The sequence below is a fragment of the Phocoena sinus genome, chromosome 8 (genome assembly GCF_008692025.1).
Source record: "Phocoena sinus isolate mPhoSin1 chromosome 8, mPhoSin1.pri, whole genome shotgun sequence".
Lineage (NCBI taxonomy): Eukaryota > Metazoa > Chordata > Mammalia > Artiodactyla > Phocoenidae > Phocoena > Phocoena sinus.
Genome location: NC_045770.1, coordinates 56765665 through 56787802, shown reverse-complemented (window position 1 = coordinate 56787802; position 22138 = coordinate 56765665). Strand labels below are relative to the sequence as shown.

The 22138-nt window shown below is 53.9% G+C and overlaps 1 protein-coding gene across 1 annotated transcript in view; it reads left to right on the top strand.

Moving 5' to 3' along the window:
- The window catches only part of DGAT2 (diacylglycerol O-acyltransferase 2), a 32194-nt gene extending 12582 nt beyond the window's left edge, over positions 1-19612 (top strand). Inside the window, exons 2-8 of the mRNA XM_032642142.1 lie at positions 1969-2097; positions 7798-7905; positions 8302-8372; positions 14529-14733; positions 15320-15494; positions 16310-16512; positions 18237-19612. Coding sequence (XP_032498033.1) covers positions 1969-2097; positions 7798-7905; positions 8302-8372; positions 14529-14733; positions 15320-15494; positions 16310-16512; positions 18237-18391 — 1046 coding nt within the window. The 3' untranslated portion in view covers positions 18392-19612. The remainder of the gene's footprint in view (positions 1-1968; positions 2098-7797; positions 7906-8301; positions 8373-14528; positions 14734-15319; positions 15495-16309; positions 16513-18236) is intronic.
- Positions 19613-22138: the final 2526 nt, after the last annotated feature.

Here is a 22138-nt window from a genome sequence, read left to right as displayed (position 1 = left end):
GGGACTCGTCTACCATGGCCCCTGCTTCCCTTCATCCCACACACTCCCAGTGGCTAGGGAATGACTTGGCAGACCGACCCTTGGATTGGGATTCAGGCCTATGCCTGACCTCACTTCCCTCCCGCCTGTACTCCCCCAGTACACTCTCCCCACTTCTGAGCACAGGCCACCCTTGGACCTGCTGTACCCTGAGCAGGGGGCAGGGATCCTAGGTTCTGGCCCTGGCTAGGGAACCCTAGACGAGTCACTGCTCCTGTCCTCAGCGTCCCCAAATGTTCAGTTGGGCTGTACCAGATGACCCCAGAGGGCCCTCAGGCTCCAGGATGGGGTGTTGGAAAAGTGTGAAGGTAGAAACGGCTGTGATGGTAGGATATTTACGTAGAGGGCGAAGGAGCAGTTATGCGCTAAACCCCTGGCATGCCTGTGTAGCTCAGCCTACTCATCCGCTTGGGTGAGTTCACATACTACCACCTCCGCCCCAGGTGTCCTGTGGAGCGGTAGATACTGCTGAGCACCCAGTATGTGCCATGCCCTGGGGATACGGCTGTGCGCCCTCGAGGTCTTGCCTGAAGTCGCAGAGCGAGTGGAGCCACGGTTGGCGCTGGGATCCGACTCTTCTGCCGTGCCAAGCCCCCTCCTTCTGCTCCATTAGACCAGGTGAAGGGGCCAGGATTGATGTGTCTGCCTTGAGGCCTGGTGTTATTTACATGCCTCCCGAAAGTCAAAGTAATTGTTAACTTTCAGCAGATGAGGGTTGTGTCCCTTTCTAATCTCTGCTGTAACCTTGTTGAAATACAGATTTTGAAGAAACACAAGGGCTCGCGTGTAAGCCCTTATACCGCTCACCCTCCCACTTCCGCAGTAGGCCAGGGTGAAAGGTCACGAGACCCTCAAGGACAAGGTTGTGACTCAGCGGGGGGCCTGGCAGAGCGGGTCGTGTGAAGGAATGTTTGACCGGCACACGGTAGGTAGGCACTCGGTGAAGATGTGCTGAGCGAAGGGCGTGCAGTTGGGGCTCAGCGCATGTGGAGGTTTGAAGGGGGGCACTCCTTTGGTCCAGCTGCCGGAAGGAATGGGCTATGTCAGGAGCCTCGCCCATGCTCTTCCCCAGCGCTGCCTCTTCTGCAATCACCAGGCTTTCCGGTCCCTCTACCCATCAGCCGCTGGAGTCCAGGGCGTCATCCTGGGGCCACGGCCACAGAGCCAATTAACTGGGCACATCTTGTCCTAACTTATAAGCTTGGCACTTGCTTGGTAGCAAACAGAATTGCAGCCCTCAGTGTTCCGAAGCTCACTGGCCACTGGAAGCAGAGGTTCCTGGCTGGTTCCTCTCTGGGCCCCAAGCTTTGGGCACTGAGGTGAAGCTCTAAGTGTGAATCCCTCTGAAGGTGGTATCAGTGGCGTTGGCGGTGGGGCAGGAGGGCTCAGCTCACTGGGAAAGGGTATTAGTCCTGGAGATACAGGGGTGGGGCGTGGGTCAAGGATTGGGGGTGCGCAAAGTACACTTGGAGGAAAAAAACATTGCAGGTTGGATGTTGGCCCTCTGTCCTTGGCCTCACAGACACAGAGAGCAAAGATTAAATATTTGTACTAGATCCAGATAAAGGATAAAGACAGGAGTTTGATTGGGGTGAAGGGGAGGGAAGAAAACTGGCAACTATGGCAAGCCTCCCCCTAGCCTCTTTGGATACCCTGTTTGTTCTCCAAAATGACCCTTTGAGGGGGGACATCATTCCCGTTGGGTATATGTAGAAACTGGGACACAGGGAAGCAAAGCATGTGAACAGCCCAGAATTATCAATACAAAACTGTTGTGTGGCAGGGCTGGGATGTGAGTCCAGATCTGTCTGATGTGTTGGCCCGTGCGCCTCTCATGTCTAGGAAGGTGTCTGTGGGAGATAGCTTGATGATGGGGACTCTGAGGCTGGAGGGAAGGGTGGACAGGCTGACCTCTCTCTTCTTCCGCAGGCACTGGCTCCAGCATCCTCTCCGCCCTCCAGGACCTCTTCTCCATCACTTGGCTCAATAGGTCCAAGGTGGAAAAGCAGCTACAGGTCATCTCGGTACTCCAGTGGGTCCTGTCTTTCCTCGTGATGGGTAAGCCGGGCCTTAGAGGGTGAGGGCAGGCCGGGACCACCTCCCCAACAGATGTTGGAGAGGTGAGGGGTAAAAGCATCCTCCCACCTCCCACCTTTTGGGTCCCCGATAAAGTGCTCTACCCCAGGCATGCATGAGGACTCACCAAGATTCACTGGGAGGTGGTGGTATGCTTCCCATTTTATAGATAGAAAGCGCAAGTCTCAGAGAAGGTAAGTAACTTGTCCAAAGTCACACAGATTTGGGTCCAGGTCTATAGGACCCCCAAAGCGTGTGCTGTTCCCACATGCTGCCCTGCCTCCCAGCAGACATTTTCCCACAGGTATGTTGCTTTGCCTTAGGGTGGTATGGTGCTGACTCCACCACAAACAAGCTCCATGACTACACAGGTTCCTTGAACTCCCTGAAAGTCAGTTTCCTCATTTTGAACGTGAGGAATACGCTGTCTCACATGTCGCACGGGGCCAGGGCGTGGTGGGCCCCCAGTGTAGGGAGCTGCTGTTGGGAAGCGCCCTCAGAGCCCCCGCCCAGGCCTCATCCACCCTCTGCTGAGCACGGTCCCCAGCTGCTTCCTGCAGCCCATTCAAGGCTTCTCCTTGTCTCTCTCAACACCTCCCACGTCAGTGCTTTGGTTGCTTCTCCGGCAGGTCCAGGTTGGTGCCTCCGTCCCCTGGGTTGCCATCCAGACCGGGGTCAGGGTACCGTAGGTTGTCCAGGAGGAGGAAAGGGCCCCTGGCCTGGGCCAGGCCCTGCTCTCCCAGCAGCCTCTCCTCTTCCCCAGGCCCCAGTGTCCTCAGCATAATAAGTGACTTCCCCAGCACCTCAGGGCAGACAAACCTGTTGCCGAGCATTGTAGAGTGAGTCTCTCGGGACAGCCCGCTCTTCAGGATCGTTCAGGCCAACGGGGATCATCAGAAATTACCGTGTCAGTGCTGATCCACGTGCTCCCAGTAGGCGTGGCGGCCTCTGAGACCACATTTCCAGGGCAGCAGCTGCCCCTCCCTCCCTCGGCAGGGCAGAGGGATGGGACGGGGCTTGCTATTTATAGAGCCCCCTCAGTGGACCAGGCACTTGATGTGTCTGTCTTTCCTTGACTTCCCACTTCACAGGTGAGGAAATAGGGACTCACAGAGGTTCGGTGACTCTCCGAGATGGTGAAGCTCATTCAGAGGCAGAGTTAAGGATTAAGCAGAAGCCCAGAGCACTCACCAGGGAGTCCGGAATTAGTGGACCTGGTCTGAAATAGCCAGTCTTCACCTTGAGGCCCAAGAGCGGGCTTTAGGGGGTTCCGTGAACCCCTAAAATTAGGCGCAAAATTATACATGAAAGTACGTTCACAGTTTTCTGGTGTGAAGGACCATCGCTGTCCTCAGATTTTTGCAGAGACATATGGGCCTCAACAAGATAAAGAAACACTGGTCTAGGGAACAGAGCAAATTAACCTGGCTCCCTGAGGGCTCAAACCTCCAACTTGGCCTGCTTGGCCAATTTTTAGAATCTCGGAGTAGAGAGCACCGTGTAACCCCTCCATTTTCAGATAAGAAGCAGGGATCCAGTGAGGGAAGAGCCTAGCCCAGAATCACATGAGAAGGACGTAATGGGGCCAGAACAAGACCCCATGGACTCCAGCCTCCAAGCCCCTCCCTAGTCTGCTGTAGCAGCTCCCTTAGTCCCCGTTTGCACCCAGAAGCCACCACTATCCCACTGTCTTAGTGAGTTGGGGCTTGGCTGATGGGGCGCTGAGCAGCCGGTAGAACCCCAACCCGTGCAGCATACGGCAGGGACTGGCCCCAAGCTGTAGGTTAATAATAGATCGAGCCTAACCACAGCCCAGAGACCCGCCCGGCATCTTCCCGAGCCCTTGCGTAGGTGGGAGCCAAGCCTGCTCGGGTGGGCAGGTGTGCTGAGCGGCTGCTAATTATTGTCCTGAGCAGCCCTGGCCACTCGCTCCCGCTGCCACCCAAATCTACTGGCAGGCGCTCGCCTGGAGCTGCAAAGGCTGCTGTGGCCCCATGGGCCTCCCTCTCGAACAAAGTGACTCTCCTCCATTTCTGTGCCACGGATCCCTCTGGTATTCTGGTAAAGACTATAAACTTTATTCAGAGTTTTAAAATGTGTACTACAAAGTACGCTGGATTTCAAAGGAAATCAATGGTATTAAAATATAAATACGTACACATTAAGACATCGAATTCCACATACAGTGACACATTCTTTTTTGTTATTACGTTAAAAAGATCTAGCAGCAGGCATAATCATTACTATAATTCTTTTTTTTTTTTTAGCTGCGTTGGGTCTTTGTTGCTGCGCGCAGGCTTTCTCCAGTTGCGGCGAGCAGGGGCTACTCTTCATTGCGGTGCGTGGGCTTCTCATGGCCGTGGCTTGTCTTTGTTGCGGAGCATGGGCTCTAGGCACGCGGGCTTCAGTAGTTGCGGCACACGGGCTCAGTAGTTGTGGCTCACGGGCTTAGTTGCTCCGCGGCATGTGGGATCTTCCTGGACCAGGGACCAAACCTGTGTCCCCTGCATTGGCAGGTGGATTCTTAACCACTGTGCCACCAGGGAAATCCCACTATAATTCTTTTTTTTTTTTAAATAAATTTATTTATTTATTTATTTATTTTTGGCTGTGTTGGGTCTTTGTTTCTGTGCGAGAGCTTTCTCCAGTTGCGGCGAGTGGGGGCCACTCTTCCTCGCGGTGCGCGGGCCTCTCACTGTCGCGGCCTCTCCCGTTGCGGAGCGCAGGCTCCAGACGTGCAGGCTTAGTAGTTGTGGTTCACGGGCTTAGTTGTTCCGCGGCATGTGGGATCTTCCCAGACCAGGGCTCGAACCCATGTCCCCTGCATTGGCAGGCAGATTCCCAACCACTGTGCCACCAGGGAAGCCCCCACTATAATTCTTTAGTGATGAGAATAAATGATTTTTCAAGATATCCCCAACTGCCATAAATGTGATACGGAAACACTTTTGGTTTCTATTGGCGTCACTGCCTACAGGGGCTGCTGCTAAGACTACCGTGGTCTGGTACGTAAATGAAGGAAACATGAAATTTCTATAAGAGATGGGTGAAAATTAAGATGTTGGGTTTTTTCCCTATCCAAGTCCATGGATCTCCAGGTTGGACACTTATCTTTGTGTTAAGTCCTCTTTACACACTATCTCGTGTCGTCCTCCCAATACCCTGTTGGAAATCGAGGCTCAGGGATGGGCCGTGGCCAGTGAGCGGCAGGGCCCCGGCTTCATGGAAGAGCGTGTCTGTGCTCTTCCTGGGCTCCACTGCTGTGTCCCTGCAGTGAGCAGCCATAGGCTGCCCGCTAACGGGCCTTGGGGAGCAGAGTTTTGAATCATCAGCTTGACCATGATGTGTGGGGTGGGGTGATTGTAAAGGTGGGTCCTGAACCTTCCGCATGTGGAGCCAGAAGTTGTTTGCATCTCCTGGCCCCAGGGGGGTTGGTTCCTGCTGCAGCCGCATGATCTACAGGGATAGATCAGGGAGCCCACTGTTCAGGGACTGGGATTAGACTCTGAGAAAGGCAGGTTGTTTGGTGGGTGTAATTCATTTTTGCTCAATAAACCTTTCCTGTGTTGGTTGCTAGGGCTGGAGAAGTTCATCTGACCTGGTTCCAGCTCCCAAGGAGCTCAGGGGCTGAAGGGCCGTCTGCTGTAAGGAGTCTAATGGGGGACCCAGATAACGATGAGACAGATGATAGGGGCTGTGGACACACAGGGGTGAGAGGGAGCGGGGCCCCCCAGCTGAGAAAGTCCAGAACTAGAATGCTGTCTCTGGACTCTCCATCTGTTCTCTTTCCTCCTCCCAGGCTGCCTTAGCACCAGAGTGAGGACAGTAGGTAGGGACTCCCACTTTCCCAGAGAGCCCAGACATCTGGGCAGGGCAGCCTGGGGCTCTGCCCACTCTGATCCCGCTACCCCCCAGCCAGAGTTAGGCGTTTGATGGCAGCTGGGTTTCTCGGCTGCTCAGACCCTAGCCTGAACCTCATGGCCCTGCCCAGGCCCACCCGGAGCATCCACCTAGCCGCTGAAGGCGCTTGGATACCTGTGGAGTCTAGGGGGCTTGTGACCCCTTTTCTAGGCCTAAGAATGGGGACCAGAGGCAAACTGCTCAACAATGTGAGTGACTTTGTAAGTGGTCTTAACTTAGTCACACCCATTCACCAAGCTGCCTCCAGTACTTCACAGTTTGCCTTTAACAGGGTTTTACAGGCTGCAAATGCTTCCCTAGAGACTCACCTTCCCTGTCTGTGACGTCACACTCCTGAACTGGTCCTGAAAAACTGGACACCTGGCCACTCTATGTTCACCGCCTCTCCCAAGATAGTTGTACCACTTTTAGCTACCTTGGGGAGAGGCTAGCTCAGAGGCTTAGAACAGGACCGCGTTGTGGATGACAAGGGACCACCATTTTCCTGCCCTTAGCCTCATGGAGTGTCTGTGTCCGGCCCTCCCCTCTCCCTCGGGAAACCAGAGGGGGCTGAGCACGGTGGGAAGAAGAGAGCATGAAATCCAAAGCCAGGCAGCCCTAGAGCACCCGTGACTAGTGCAGCGCCCACCAGAGGGTGTGCCTACAACCAGGGTTGGCTTCCCTTCCTAGGCAGTGGAGGGGATGCTGGACGGAGGCCATGCTTCTCCCAAGCATGAGTACCTGTTGTCCCTGGTCCTGTGCTAAGTGACAGGGGGCAAAGAAGATGTGACCCAGCTAGTGTGGAGAATTCAGAGGTGAGCGGTCCGTGTGGGAGGACAGTATGATACCGGAGAACAGTTCCTGAGGTGAGGTCTGAGCTTAGCCTTGAAGGCTCGGTAAAAATTGGAAGGATAGAAGCTCTGATGAGGGCTTTCTGTGCCAGGTTATTCAACCTTATGGCCGGCAGGCCCAGAATAAAGGGACCAGTGGAAGCTGGTCCCAGGGAGTCTTCAAGTGTCCTGCTGGGGGTTTTGAGAGAGGGACTGATGGGCTCTGGGCTTTGGCCTAGGACTGCCTGGTGCTTGGTTATATTGGAAGGGGGCCAGCCCTCCTCCTGGGGCAGGAATCCCACTCTCCCAGGTCCCTCCAGTGGCAGTCTGGGGCTTCTAATTTTTAGTGAATCTCTAAAGCCTGGTGCAGATTTTGGACTTAATAGTCAGACTTGAGTTTGAATCCTGGCTCTGCCTCACTCCTGCTGGGTGACCTTGGGCAAGTTACCTCCCCCTGGAGCCTCAGTGCTCTCATCTCTAAAATGGGGTAAAAGTCATGCTGCCCCACACTTGAGACAGTGACTCATCCCAAGTCCTGAGACATAGAGGCACTTGGCAGGTCCCTCCCCTCATCCACAGTCACTATGCTGGACACTCGGGTGGGGAGAACATGCCAGGAGGGGCAGAAAGAACAGCTCTAAGGACAGCTTCACAAGAGATCCACCACCTCTGGCACTGCTGCCCAGACAACATGGAGCCCACGTGCCCCTCGATGCCGGGACAGCCCATCAGAGCCTAGGAAATGAGGCTTGTGTCCCCGTGAGCCGGCTCCTCCCCTGCCCTCCTACCCTGCCCCCCGCCATGGCTGTGGGCCCCCTCTGCCCAGGGCCCCAGCTGTGCCTAGCTTAGTGCCATGGTAAACACTCAGTCACTTGGTGACCCCATGCCCAGAGGGGACTGAAGCCCACCCAGGGAGGACAGGCCTGACCGGGAGCCTTCTGCCTCCCCCCAGGAGTGACCTGCAGCGTCATCCTCATGTACACGTTCTGCACCGATTGCTGGCTCATTGCTGTGCTCTACTTCACCTGGCTGGTGTTTGACTGGAACACTCCCAAGAAAGGTAAGAGCACAAGTCACCCTGCCCGACCCCCTCGCCCTCGGGACACTCCCTCCTGCACAAGCTGAAGTTCCTCATCATGGGTGCTACCCCTTTTTTACTTAGCACCTACTATGTGAATAGCATTGGGCTAAGCCAGGCTGTGGTTCTGGATGGGGGGGGGGGGAGGGGGGAGGTTAATAATGGCTCTAAGGTCACATAGTGGTCCTCATGGAGCTCACACTCAATCCAGGGTTTGCAAAACGTGAGGGAATGAACTTGGAAAGGGGCCCAGGGGGAGGGAGGAGGACGCTGCATAGGGCGCTGGTCACCTAACTCAGGGGTTCACAGTGGCTCTGCCTGAACATCACTCTCTCCCACTCCTACTCCTTCCCAACACTGTATTTTGTTCACTGGAAGGTGGCAGGAGGTCACAGTGGGTCCGAAACTGGGCTGTGTGGCGCTACTTTCGAGACTACTTTCCCATCCAGGTAAAGACTTGTGGGTGTTACCTTGGGAGGGTGGGAATGGATGGGAAATCTGACTTCAAGCCTTAACCCACCCACGCACAGTGACCACATGTGCTGGGTTGAACCATGTGACATCTCCCACTATGAGCATCTGTTGATACTCTACCCCACTTTATGCAGGATTTGAGGCAATTTAGGATACGTATAATGCTATACCAGGTAAAAAGAAAAATCAGGAATTCGGGGAAAATATACAAGTATTTCACCCATAAGGGTCAACAGAGTTGCAGTGGTTGAGCTTCATGGTCACCTCTGAGCTTCCTGGCAGCCAAGGCAAAAAGGGAAACATGATAGTTATTGGTCCTCATTTTGGGAAAGGAAGAAGTTTATTTATTCCTTGGGGAAACAAGAGTTGTTCTAGCGTTTGGATCTAAAAGGTGTTTCAGATACTGAGATCCTGGGTGATGTAAGGAGCAGGTATAATAGCAGATATTATGGCCATTGCTTCTCTGCCTTTCAGTGAATATTAAAGTCATAACTTAAAATGGAAGTGATTGGGAATTCCCTGGTGGTCCAGTGGTTAGGACTCAGCACTTTCACTGCTGTGGCCTGGGTTCAATCCCTGGTCAGGAACTAAGATCCCACAAGCCACAAGGTGCAACTAAAAAAAAAAAAAAAAAAACGAAGTGATTTATCAGGAGCAATACTACTAAGGTAGTCCAAGTTCATCTGGGCTGAACCAAGGATAGCAAAAGGTGTGAGGGGCTTTCTTTCCTTCTGAAGCTCTTACAGAAATATCACTTCCCTCAGTCAGTCATGGGTAGGTCACTGGGGGTCCTGGCCATGGGAATTAGGGCCCAGAAAATTTGGTGGGCACTGAATGGAGAGTGAGACCCTAATTGCAGAAGTGCTTGGGGAAGGCTTCTGGAGGCACTGCTGCTGGAACTCCGTCCTGAAGCTAAGTAGCACTGAAGGGGCAGGGAAGACAATGAGAGCACCTGAGTTTGAGAAGAAGCCTGGGATGTGGCAGCTGGTGAGTAGGTGGAGTGGAGAGGGAGGATCTCCATTTATTGGAAGCTTCTAGGAGCCAGCACTTTCCCCCAAGGAGTCTGTCCTTTAACCCTCACAGTAAGTACCCTGTAAGGCGGGTATTAATTTTATCCCATTTTTACAGAAGAGGAAACTGAAGGTCAGAGAGTAGCACAGCAGAATGAGCCTAATAGGGGGTTGAGCCAAGATTCCAGTTGCTGTCTTGCCTCAAAGTCTGGCTTCTTCCCACCACAGCATGCTGAGTCCCTATGCAGCAGAGCTGTAGGAAATCAGCTTGGACGAATCCTCAGGCTTCCCTCAGGCTTGGAGGATGGAGGCAGGAAAAGCAGGGCAGTCAGACCCTGGGTGAAGCCAGGGTGCAGTCTCCCCATATGAAGCTGGTTTAGACCAAGTTGATCTCTGGGTTTCCTTCCTCCTGCACCACTGGCTGCTCTGGGTCCCCCACACTGGTCTTCTGAGCACCTGCCTTCTCTGGGGCCAAACTCAAGGTCCTGACAAGATAAAAAGTGGCTTGGTCTGGCTTTCAGTTAACGTTCTATCAGACCCCCTGCTGGTGGTCTGCAAGCTAGGTTGGCAGGGCAGAGGCATCTGGGCCCTGGTGCATGTTGGTGACGCTGGTGGATTGTGGGTAACTCTGGCAGAATCCTGAAGGTTTTTCCTGCAGGGGAACGACCTGCCTAGCCAACTCACTCAGTACCCCAGCCCCGGCACACCCTAGCTGCTGAGGTAACCCAGCAGAAATCGGTGGGGTTTGAAAGTGGAGGCAGCGTGTGTGCATGCGGAAGTGTGCATGACACAGGGTGGTGTATGTTTGCTGTTGTGAGTCAGCAACTGAGACATCCTGGCGTGCTGCCTGGGGGAGGTGGCCAGGTAACCCTACATTTCTCCGCTGCACTCACAGGACCAGCTCCCTCTGCCCATTCCAGCCTGAGCCCAGTTTTCCCAGGACCTTTGGGGTCAGGATTCCTGCTCCTCCCTTTCCCTGACCCCATCTCTCTGGCTGCAAGGAATCCAAGGCTGTTGTTGCTGGGAGGATGTTGCATCATAGGACCCAACCCTCTCACTTTGGAGGTGAGGAAACTGAGTCCCAAAGAGGGGCAAGGACTGGTCCCAATTGCACAGCGACTCCATGCCAAGGCTAGTACTAGAATCCAGGCCCCAGGTTCTTTCCCACTGGATCCCTACTGCCTGTTTCTCTGTGAAAGATCCAATCCCAGACTTCCCCACTGGATCGAGCCCCACTCCGTGGGTCTTCCTCCCTCTGCTTTGCTGTTGGAGACCTGGGTTGAGGTCCTGCCCTGTCACTCTATTCACTGGCCAGCACTGTTGCTCGCTGTGTACTGCTGGGCCCCTGATGGGGACACAGAAGAGTCAGCCCTGGCCCCTGCCCTTGGATCTTGCTAGATTCTGTTACTTTCTGCCCATGGGACCGTGGGCATGCTTTCTCAAGCTCACTGAGCCTCATTACCCTTATCTGTAAAATGGAGCTGCTCATATGATAAAAAGTGGTAAATTATGGTTGGATGTGAGGGATTATGTACTCTTTCTCTCTGCTAGGGCCCTTACCTTGGGGGCCAGGCCCCAGAGTGGCCTGCCCCTCAGGAAACCTCTTCAAGGCCAGTAGCTCCCCCCATCCAGAACAGGATGACCTGATGACCGCTGGTCAGTGCTGGGACAGACAGGTACCCTTCCCCACTGATCTCTGCCCTTCCCAAAGAACCAAAACAAAACCCCGTGTCCCTTATCTCACCTCTGTTCCAAGAAGACAGCTGGGAGTTGGAGCCACGTGACACATGTGAGCTGGCCCTGGGAGGGCCCCTAGGCACCAGGACCAAAGCCAAGCTGGGCCTGAGGCATTTATGCCTCAACCTGGGCTCTGTGCTTGCTGCTGGTTGACCTTGGCCAAGCCCCTGCCCCTTGGGGCCTCAGGCTCCTCTTCTGTGCGTGGAGGGTTTGGCCTTAGTGACCTGATGTCAGGGCTGATGCTCTGTGGAGTCGTGTATGACCCTCCTGTCCCACCCCCTTTTCCCAGCCTCTTGCCAATGGTTGGGTAATGATTTCTAACTGTGCCCACCCACCCCTCCCCACTCCCTTATTGGTGAAGCTCTTTGCTCTTTGCCACCAGGGCAGCTCAGCTGGCCCAGAGAGCATCCCTTCTCCCAGCAGAGGTGGGGCTCACGTGTTAACAGCAGCCCCCAGGACCACCAGCTACCTGGAAGAGGAGTGGGCAGTGCCCGGGTCACCTCTCCTCGAGAGACGGGCAGGATCTTTGGAGAAGAGACTAGGAAACACTCTCTGAGCTTATAGTCACCTATCTGTCCAACTGTCTCATTTCACAGATGGACCTACTGAGGCCCAGAGAGGAGGGACTGTCCCAAGGTCACAAAGCAAGTCAGTAGCAGGGCTAGTATAGAAACCAAGGCTGTGTCTGCTTCAGGACCTGTGTTCTCATTCCTTTGTTCCCCTGCCGTGGTGCCCCACTGTGTCAGCTTAGGCGAGTCTTCGTTCCTCTCTGGTTCTGAGTTTCCTCCTCTGTATGGTGCCAGGCTGGGACAAGGCTATCTGAACACCCTACCTGCCCAGGGAGGCAGGGTGGGAGGGGCGACTTGCCAGGAATGTGTCCCAGGCTCACGTCAGCCAGCAGGCCTGACCTGGGCAACCCCTTGGGCTGAGACTTTGCCATGGGTAAACAGTCAGGGGACACGAGAGCAGGTATGTCAACAGAGCCTTCATCAGCAGTGTCCTTCCTCCTCCCTCCTGAATGGACGCTCTGTCCACCCATGGCGAGGGGAGTGTGGCATGAAGACAGATCAAAGCCGTATCAGAGGCCCGTCCTTTTCTGGGTGCTGCACCAAGGGCCATTAACCTGCACTGTGCCCCGCGGCACCTCATTTAACCAATGTCCCACCAGATAGAGGCTTGGGGGAGGGAGGAAACGATTTAAAGAGCTAGCTAGGGTTCCGCCAGGTGGCCCATCTGTATCCCAGGTCCAGGGAAAAGCACAGCTGGGTGGCCTAGTCTAGAGGTGGAGGATGATTTGCTGTGACCTCCGGGGAAGCAGCAACTCCTTTCTCTAGGTCTTAGTCTCTACCTTGTAATCAAAGGAATGGCCCAGATCCGGGGTCTTCCACCCCATCCTGTGCTGGGAGCTCCCAGGCCCAGCCATCAACTCAGGAGCAAGTTTCCAATGCGGTACTGGCTGCCTCCGCTCTCACCTCAGCGCCTTCCTCGCCCATGGAAACCAGGACAGGGTGCTTTCTCCTTCTGGCTTTCCCGAGAGCTAATTCGGTGGGGCAGACGTGCTCTCTGCGGCAAAACCTCAGAACAACCACTTCTCGAAGCGCGTGTAAAGCTGGGCTTCCCCTACCTCACTGGCCGTGGATTCAGCCGCTGTTCTTCCCCATTTATGTGGTGGGCAGCTAAGGATTACTTGGGGTTTTGAGCAGTTTTAATCTGCTCGCCAAAGGCAAAACGGGAGAAAGAGTACAAATGCCCCAAGCAACAGGGTACGACACGGGGTCTTTCTCACAGTCACACATACGGGCAGTTACAGAGCTGGGAGGGGTGCCAGCCACCCTCACTCCCATCCCCTTCTGGCCTCCATCACCTGAAGATTCAGATTTCAGTTTCCCGGAGGCCAACCACCAGCACCCCACGCCCCCCGAAACTGAGCGCGAGGTTCTTCCCTCAGTCAGGGAGTTCCCAAATCTGGAGTCATAGAAAACCCAGGCTCTTGACATTCTGCCGGTGGCCAGGGGCTCTGCTCCAGCTGGCACCAGCGCAGGGCAGGGGGAACCTTGAAGCGCTGCAGGTGGGAATGTCATCAGTGCCACTTCTCCAGAGGTGGGGCAGCCCACCAGACCAAAACGGTCATACCCTTTGACCCGGGAACTGTCTTTCTTGATGTTTGTCTCAAGAATGCAAGCAGACATGAGGACAAAAATAAGGTATTTATGGAAGCATTATTTCTGAGGGAAATTTTAGAAGCTTTTTAAAGGCCCATCAGTCAGGGTTTGATTACAATTCTATTCCATGTAGCATAGCCATGAGAAGACATGTTACTGAGGGATTTTGATAAGGAAAAATAGCTATGATATGCTTGGGAGGTAATTATTTCCAAATCATATCAACCATATGACCTCAGTTTTGTGGTTTTTTTTTAAAAAGAACATTTGTCTATTTGAGTAGAAGAAAAGCTCAACAGTCAGAGCGGTTTATCTGGTTGGTGGTATGACAGGTGCTTTGGATTTTCTCCCTACTTTCCCATATTTTTAAAATTCTCTGATTATTCATTAGTTTCCTAATCCTAAAAGAAAGTGATGTTCTTCTGAACAAGATGCCAGTCCTCTCCATCCCTCTCAGCACCCTCCACCCCATCATGTTTCCTGTGATCCTGGGTCAGTGCCTCTTGCTGCTCAGGGTTTAGGGAAACTTTGCACCATCCAACCCACCGTCCAAGCCACCAGTCCCAGGGCGGGAAGCCAACCATCCTTTAGAGCATCCAGGACAGCTTTGTTGATAGCACCGCAGGTGAGCGACTCCAGCTGTGCAGCTGACCTCCCCTGCCCGCAGTGTGGCTGGCGCAAGGGCTGTGGCCTGTCCTTCTGCTCCCTGCATCAGAGCCTGAGCTGAGTCTGGCTGTCTGGAAGGAGGTTTCCATTCAGGCCAGCCGCACTGTCCCTTCTCTGGCCAAAGAAAGGGACTTGGACTTTATGCCAGTGGAAGCTGGACATCCCTCTTTATCTGAGAGTGACAGGAGTTGCGCTGGGGTTTTAGAGCAGTCACTCTGGCTGTGGTGAGGAGGATGGGCCCAGAGGGAGGGAATGCAGGAGGCTGGCAGAGTGCAATTATGAGGACCTGGGAATGTGTTCGGCTGGAGAAATAAGGGGAATGAGGGAGAAAGTTTCCCACCCCCTTCCCAGGGACTCGAAGTCCAAATGGTGACTTGCAAGTACCCGGCACTGAGAACCCAGTGATGAGAGTCTGAGGTCGGAGGAGAGAGTCAGTCCAGTCCTTCAGGCCCAGGCTTCCAGGGGCCAGGGCACACCTAGTGCCTCCCCTACCTCTGGGTGTGCCCCAGTACTCCTCTCTTGGCCAGCTTCCTCTGACCTGAGGTCTTCCCTGCAGCTGGTGAAGACACACAACCTGCTGACCACCAGGAACTACATCTTCGGATACCACCCCCATGGCATCATGGGCCTGGGTGCCTTCTGCAACTTCAGCACGGAGGCCACAGAAGTGAGCAAGAAGTTCCCTGGCATAAGGCCCTACCTGGCCACGCTGGCCGGCAACTTCCGGATGCCAGTGCTGAGGGAGTACCTGATGTCTGGAGGTGAGAGTCCACCTCTGCGTGTCCCTGCCTGAGCCAGTCCATTGGCCAGGAAGCCAACCCACCGTGCCCTGGTGCCTGGTCCTGTGTTGGAGACGTGGTCTGCTGAGGCACAGTGGGTCAGGGCTGAGTGGGAGAGCGGTTCATACAATCTTCAGGGTTCAACTAGGATAACATCTTCCCTAGAAAGCCTTCTCTGACCCCTTTTCTGGGCATCCCCAGCCCCTGTGCTGCCCTTTGCATGACTTAATCATCGTCCATGACTCTCATTATCCACCCACCTTGATCCCCACCAGCCTGACTTACTGGGATTCCCTAGCACCTGGCACCAGCATGAGACAGTTAGGACCTCAGGGAACGTTTGCCAAATGAATGCATTCCCTAAACAACCTTGTGTCATTGTCCCCACTTTACAGATAAGTAAGCTGAGGCTCAGAAAAAAGAATGGCTTACGTGGGGCCATACTTCCAAGTGGCTGGATTAGGTCTGGGACCCGGGTCCACGGCTCTGTCTATATTTGATCATGTGCAGGGGGTAGGGAGTGCATCCATGGGCAGCCCCGACTGTGTGTCCCCCCTCCACTCCCCAGGCATCTGCCCTGTGAACCAGGACACCATAGACTACTTGCTTTCAAAGAATGGGAGCGGCAATGCCATCATCATCGTGGTGGGGGGCGCGGCCGAGTCCCTGAGCTCCATGCCCGGCAAGAACGCAGTCACCCTGCGCAATCGCAAAGGCTTTGTGAAACTGGCCCTGCGCCATGGGTGAGTGCCTCCCAGAACACGTGTGCACACGCACGCACACACCTGTCAACAGTTCTGCGCAGCCCAGGGCAGCAGCTCCTTGCCTCCTGAAGGCGGAACCCACACCCCAGGAAGGCAGAGAAGGGGGTTAGCTATCCTGTGGGGAAGGGGAGGTTGGAGCCCAGAGGTTCAGGCCAGGGTTGCCCAAGCTCAGGCTGGGCGGCCGAGTGGGCGAAGATGCAGCCTGGGTCTCCTGGGCCCTGGCAGGTGGGCTGAGAGGCCAGCCAAGCCCAGAGGCAGCACTGTGCCCCAGGGCCACAGCGTGTCATGCAGCTAGGAGAGCGAAAGGCCAGGAAGGAGAGTGTTGTGGCCCGAAATATCAAGGAAGGCTTCTTGGAGGGGTAACCCTGGGGACAGGCAGAGAGGAGCTAGGCAGCCTGGATTTCTCTGACCTTTTCTAGGGGTACATTCTGGATAGCCACCTGTTCAGCACATTTCACTGGACAAAGTGTATTTACTTCTATGGTCCCGTTTGATTCTCCTGCAAAATCCTGCAGGGATGCCATCCCCATTTTCCACTTGAGAAAACTGAGTGAGGCTATAGTGACCTGGTCAGGGCCACATTGTAAAGCCCTGACATGCTCCCCAGTCACTAACAGGGGCAGAGGGCCTGTCCCCATCTGGCAGTGAGGGGACATGTGGTTTGGGGTCCCCCGGCTGATTCTTGTACACCCCTGACGGAGGGGAGTTTGGCTGGTGTCTGGGGCCTCTAGGGCCGCCAGGAGGAACTGAAGCCAGTGATTGGGCTATGACAGACCCTGGCCTCTCCCTTCCAGAGCCGACCTGGTTCCCACCTACTCCTTCGGGGAGAATGAGGTGTACCAGCAGGTGATCTTTGAGGAGGGCTCCTGGGGCCGATGGGTCCAGAAAAAGTTCCAGAAGTACATTGGCTTCGCCCCGTGCATCTTCCATGGCCGAGGCCTCTTCTCTTCCGACACCTGGGGGCTGGTGCCCTACTCCAAGCCCATCACCACCGTGGGTGAGCCCCCCTTCCTCCAGACCCTGAACTCGGGTGCCACAGCTAGTTTAGTGGCAGAGTTAGGATTCAAATCCATCCCTGGCTCTGATGTCCAGGCTCTGAACCATGAGGACGTGGACCTGTTTGGGTGCTGATGGGAATGATCGTTGCGGGAGGGGGATAGGGGATAGTTCCATTACCACGAGCTAAGCTGTGCTAGATAAGAAAACAGGACTCAGCAATTCTGTGTTTTCAGAGCCCAAGTCTATCAGGGAAGACCCCCCTTACAGCAAAGACCAATAGGGGGTGTGAGGAGGACATGCAGGGTGCTCTGGAGGGTCATAATGGACCCCAGGGAGGAGGTGACTCTTTTTTTTTTTTATATAATTTTATTGTTTTACTTTTGGTTGTGTTGGGTCTTGGTTGCTGCTCACGGGCTTTCTCTAGTTGCGGCGAGCGGGGGCTACTCTTCGTTGTGGTGCACGGGCTTCTCATTATTGTGGCTTCTCTTGTTGTGGAGCATGGGCTATAGGCACACGGGCTTCAGTAGTTGTGGCACACGAGCTCAGTAGTAGTGGCGCACGGGCTTGGCTGCTCCGCGGCATGTGGGATCTTCCCGGACCAGGGCTCGAACCCGTGTCCCCTGCATTGGCAGGCGGATTCTTAACCACTGCACCACCGGGAAGTCCCTGTGACTCTTACACTATTAGCTGAATAGGAATTATCCTGAAAAAGAGGGGAGGAAGAGACTTTTTGTCAGAAACAATGGCCTAAATGAGGTTCCCGCAGCAAGACTGTATAGATTTTTGAGGAACAGATGCAAATCAATATGCCTGGAGCAGAAGCCTGTGAGAAGCGTAGCAAAAAAACTGGCTGCACTTCGTCCCCAGCTGTGTTGCTTTGCGTTCATATGAGACAATTTAGAGGACTCCAGAGAATTATCTATTGTAGGAGTATGTGTGTCTGTATGCATCTGTTAATGGTTCACAATCTAGAGATCACATAAGAGCATGGAGGCCGCAAGCCATGGACTTCAGGGGCCAAAGCTCACATAGATACTTTGAGTTCTTATCAGGGCCAGATGTTTTGCTTTGTACTTTTTCCAGAGAGATCAACTTCCTGCATTTTAGGTCACACGATCCAGACTCACCCTTGACTCTTGTTACACACAAATCCCATACCAGGTCTGACGTCTGTGAGGCAGCAGGGACATTTCCATGCACAGGGTGGCTGGAGAGGGATGGGGTCTAGTGGACGGCATGAAGGAGTTTGCTCCTCACCTTAAGAATGGAAAACTGGGGAGTTTCCTGGTGTCCTAGTGGTTAGGATTCTGGGTTTTCATTGCTGTGGCATAGCCCTATAAGGAAGGATCCCCATGTGATAGGTGAGGAAACTAAGGCGCAGAGAGGTGAAGTGATGTGCCCAGAGCAGGGCAAAAGCAAAGCCATTACCTGATCCCACACCTCTCACAGGAGCTCCCAGCTGAGTACTGTGGGTACAGCTGGACTTGATCCTATCTGCTGCTTAGTGGCTATGCGGCCTTGGGCAGGTCCCTTCCCGTACCCCTGGGCCCCAGTCTTCTCACCTGTAAAAGGGACAGCCTGCAATGGAGCACATTCAGCACAGTTCCTGACAGGCGGCTGGCAAGTAGCGCAGGGTCGCTACCATCAGCATTATGGTGGATGCCCAGGGAGCGTGGGCCGGATGGCACTGACTAACCAGAGGCCTCTGCCCCATCCCTGCAGTGGGTGAGCCCATCACTACCCCCAAGCTGGAGCACCCGACCCAGCAGGACATCGACCTGTACCACGCCATGTACGTGGAAGCCCTGGTGAAGCTCTTCGACCAGCACAAGACCAAGTTCGGCCTCCCGGAGACCGAGGTCCTGGAAGTGAACTGAGCCTGTCCGCGGGGGACAGCTTCTGGGAGGAACCAGCTGCAAATCGTTTTCTACCAAGTTCTCTAGTGCTTTTTGTTCTGTAAATGTGGAAGCGTCATGGGTGTCTGTGGGTTATTTAAAAGAAATTATAATAATTTTGTTAAACCATTACAATGTTAGGTCTTTTTTTAAGAAGGAAAAAGTGAATGTTTCAAGCTCTTTCACTTCCAATTTGTCCTGTTCTAGGTGGTGGCTGACCCATCTGGGCCTTTATGGTTTCTCAACCAACCCCTCTTCTCCCCTTCCCAAAATTACAGAGAAAACTCAGTCCTGGTTAACTGGGGAAGGAGGACAGCCATTAGTGACTCAGGCCAGTTAGATTATTTGCCCTTTGTCCCTGGGGGATGAGGGGCCAGAAGCTTCCTCTAATACAAACATCTCTACGCCGGCTACCCCACGCTTGACTGCACGACCAGCTGCTTCTGCCAAGGGGAAGACTCAGAGGCAACAGGGGTCCCCATTTTCAAGAGCTCAGGGATAAACGTCTGGAATATTCAAGCTCAATTCTCCTTTCTGCCACCCCCCACGGCCCCAGTCTCTGAAATCTGAGCCTGGACTGGCCTCCAGAGAGAGGATGGAGGTGGCGGTGATCCCAGGCTGGGGAATGAAGCTGTCTGGTTTAATCATCTCTTGGATTATCAAGCCCCACCACGTTCTGGTTGGAGTGCTGGTTTTCCTCAGGGAGCTGATGACATGGACCCAGCACAGACCCCGCATTGGCCTAAATCACGTACTTCTCAGTGGCCTAGGTTTGCTTAACCCACACCCTCAGTAGTGGATGTGGGCGAGGGATCCCATTTCCTGTTCCCAGAGGGACCTGGCCTTCTGAGCAGCAGACTGGTCCAGAAGAGAAGTTCCCCGAACCCAAACCTCATATATTTGTGCCTTTCTGAGAGGGGGCCAGGGAGGAAATCTAGTCCTTGGTGTATTCTGTTTTCTTCTCTTGATGAGATCATTATACCATGTCAGACTTTTGTATATTCCTAAATGAATAAATGAAAATGAGTGTCCTCTATGAGTTATTGCAGGGGCCACATCTGCATCTTGCCGCTGACACTTGGGGAGACCACCGCCCCCACGGGGCTGCCTGCTGAGCCCTCTCCCCCTTGCTTCTTTGGCCCACATGGCCCTATGTGGTGTATTAGTTATTAATTGCTGTGTAATAAATTACTCCACAACTTAGTGGCTGTTGGGACTTCCCTGGCAGTCCAGTGGTTAAGACTCTGCACTTCCAATGCAAGGGGCACGGGTTCCATCCCTGGTTGGGGAACTAAGATCCCACATGCCACTGCAGCGCAGCCAAAAAAAAAAAAAAAGACAGAACTTAGTAGCTGCAAACAACAGTGTCACTTTCTGAGGGTCAGTGATCAAGGTACAGCTTAGCTGGGCCCTCTGCTTCAGGGTCTCACACAAGGCTGCAATCAAGGTATCAGCTGGGCTGTGATCATCCCAAGGCTTGACAGGGGAGGATCCACTTCCAAGGTCATTCTTTTGGCTGTTGGCAGGATTCACCTCCTCACTGGCTTTGACCGGAGGCCACTCCCAGTTCCTTGCCACACGGGCCTTTCTGTAGAGTAGCTCACAGCGTGGCAGCTGGCTGCATCAGAGAGAGTAAGCAAGAAGAACCAGAGAGAGTGCAAACAGAAGCCACAGCCTTCTATAACCTAATCTTGGAAGTGACAACCTATCCCTTTTGCCATATTCTCTCCATTAGATGCAAGTCACTAGGTCCAGCTCACACTCTTGAGGATTACACACGGAGTGAACACCAGGAGGCAGGGCTCACTGGAGCCCCTTCACAGCTGCCTTCCACCTGTGGTAAAGGCTACTGTCCTGCTGTAAGGTCCTAGAATAGCTGAGCTAGAAAGGTCCATATGGATCACTCAACCATGTTCCTTGCCCCTGGCCTCAGTTATACCACAAAGAGGGAGGCCTGGCCCGCTGTCACTCTAGTGATTTCATACCACACCTGGATCTCACAACACGCCACCTCTCTCTGTTCTAATTCCGTTCAGTTCAATGAGTACCAGGTACCTGGGGGAACCCTTCCCACCTGAGACTAAAGTGACTTTCCCACTTCCCACTACCTAATGCCTGTCTTTACCATTCACCTCAGGGACCATTCCTCTGGGCCAGAAGCTGTGAGCTGGCTGCGTGGGAGCAGAAACAAACATTGGAAACAGCTGAGGATATGCAGGGTGGTCAGAGCTGTGATGGAGAGGCCCCTAATCCAACCTGGGGTGCCTCATTGATCTGGGGCCCCAGCGTGAGCTGGGACTCAATGGGTGACTGGAAGTTTGCCAGGAAGGAGCTGAAGGGCAGAGCAGCAAGTGCAAATTGGGGAGGCTGCTGATTCGAACCACTGAGAGGTGGTGGTGGAGAGGTCTGCAGTGGGGCTTCCCATGGAAGGGCAGGGAGCTGGCTTCTCCAGAGTTTTTCGGTGGGGAGGAGGGCAGGGCAGAGAAGAGGTGCCCTGGAGGCCAACAGAGGCTAGATTCTGTAGCTCCAAGCAGGTCTTAGGCCTCAGGCCACAGAGCCCAGGTTAGAGGACAGACATTTCCTTTAGGATGGAGGAAAGGCCTGTTTTCTGATGCCTCTCGGCCCCATACCAGCCCCAGCCCGAGGCTAGCCATGACCCTCATCATCTGGCTCCAGGCTAAACTAGGCCAACCCACAAACGTAGGCCATTATTCTCAGCATTAATTTTGTGAAGATTGGATACCTACTGTGCATCAGGGAACTCCACCATCTCTGCCTAGGAACAGGAACAATAACCAGGCCCCAAATCTCGGAGGGACCACCCGGGGCAACGTAAGTTCGGCCCTCTGTATCCATGGGCTTTGCATCTGCAGATGCATGGTGCCAACTGGACTACTCTATTTTATACGAGGGACTTGAGCATCCTCTCATTTTGTTATCCACTGGAGGGAGGGGAGTGGAGTAGGGGTGGGGGGCTCTGTAACTGATCCCCTGCAAATAGCAAGCGTGTCTAGCAGCCAGCTGTGCAGAGCAGAGGCGTGCCTCGCTCTAAGCTGTGTGTGGTGAACTCTAGGTAAATGCTGTGAACATTGCCTTGGGTTGGGAGTTGTTACCTTGGGAGAGGGAACTGGAAACTCCTTTTCCAGAAGACCCTCTGCCTTTGGACGGTGGGAGTGCGGCTGCTGTCTCAGCCTGAAGGTCAGTTCATGATTCTGCTTGTTGTTCCCAGATATGGCCACTAGGGGGCACTGAGGACAGGTCTGAGGCGAACGCGGCGCAGCTTCCTAAGCTTTCTTTTCACATTATGACGCTTATCTAGGTTCTACCCAGGGCTAGAAGCTAGAGATAAATAAAATCACAGACTCCCAAAAGCTGAGAGATAGACAGAAATTTAACATTCACCGTGAGCAATTCCTCCTAACCTGGGAAACTTGGCACAGAAAGGCCAACAGACTTGCCCCTAATTACTCAGCAAATCAACATTCACCGAATTCCTCCTCTTGACAGGGAACGAGGGGCTTCCAAATTGAATGTCCCCCGGTTCTCAGATGCTTGAAATGTAATAAGGGCGACAGAAACGTAAAGCACTCATCTTTTAAAAAACTTTGCCTCCTTTTACATTCCCTGTCTGGTTCTAGATGTCACTACTGCCCACCATCAGTCGTGGTGGGCTCTTCGCTCCTCCCCCTTCCCTGCCCCCCACTCCCATAGCTGCTTGCCGATGCTGAT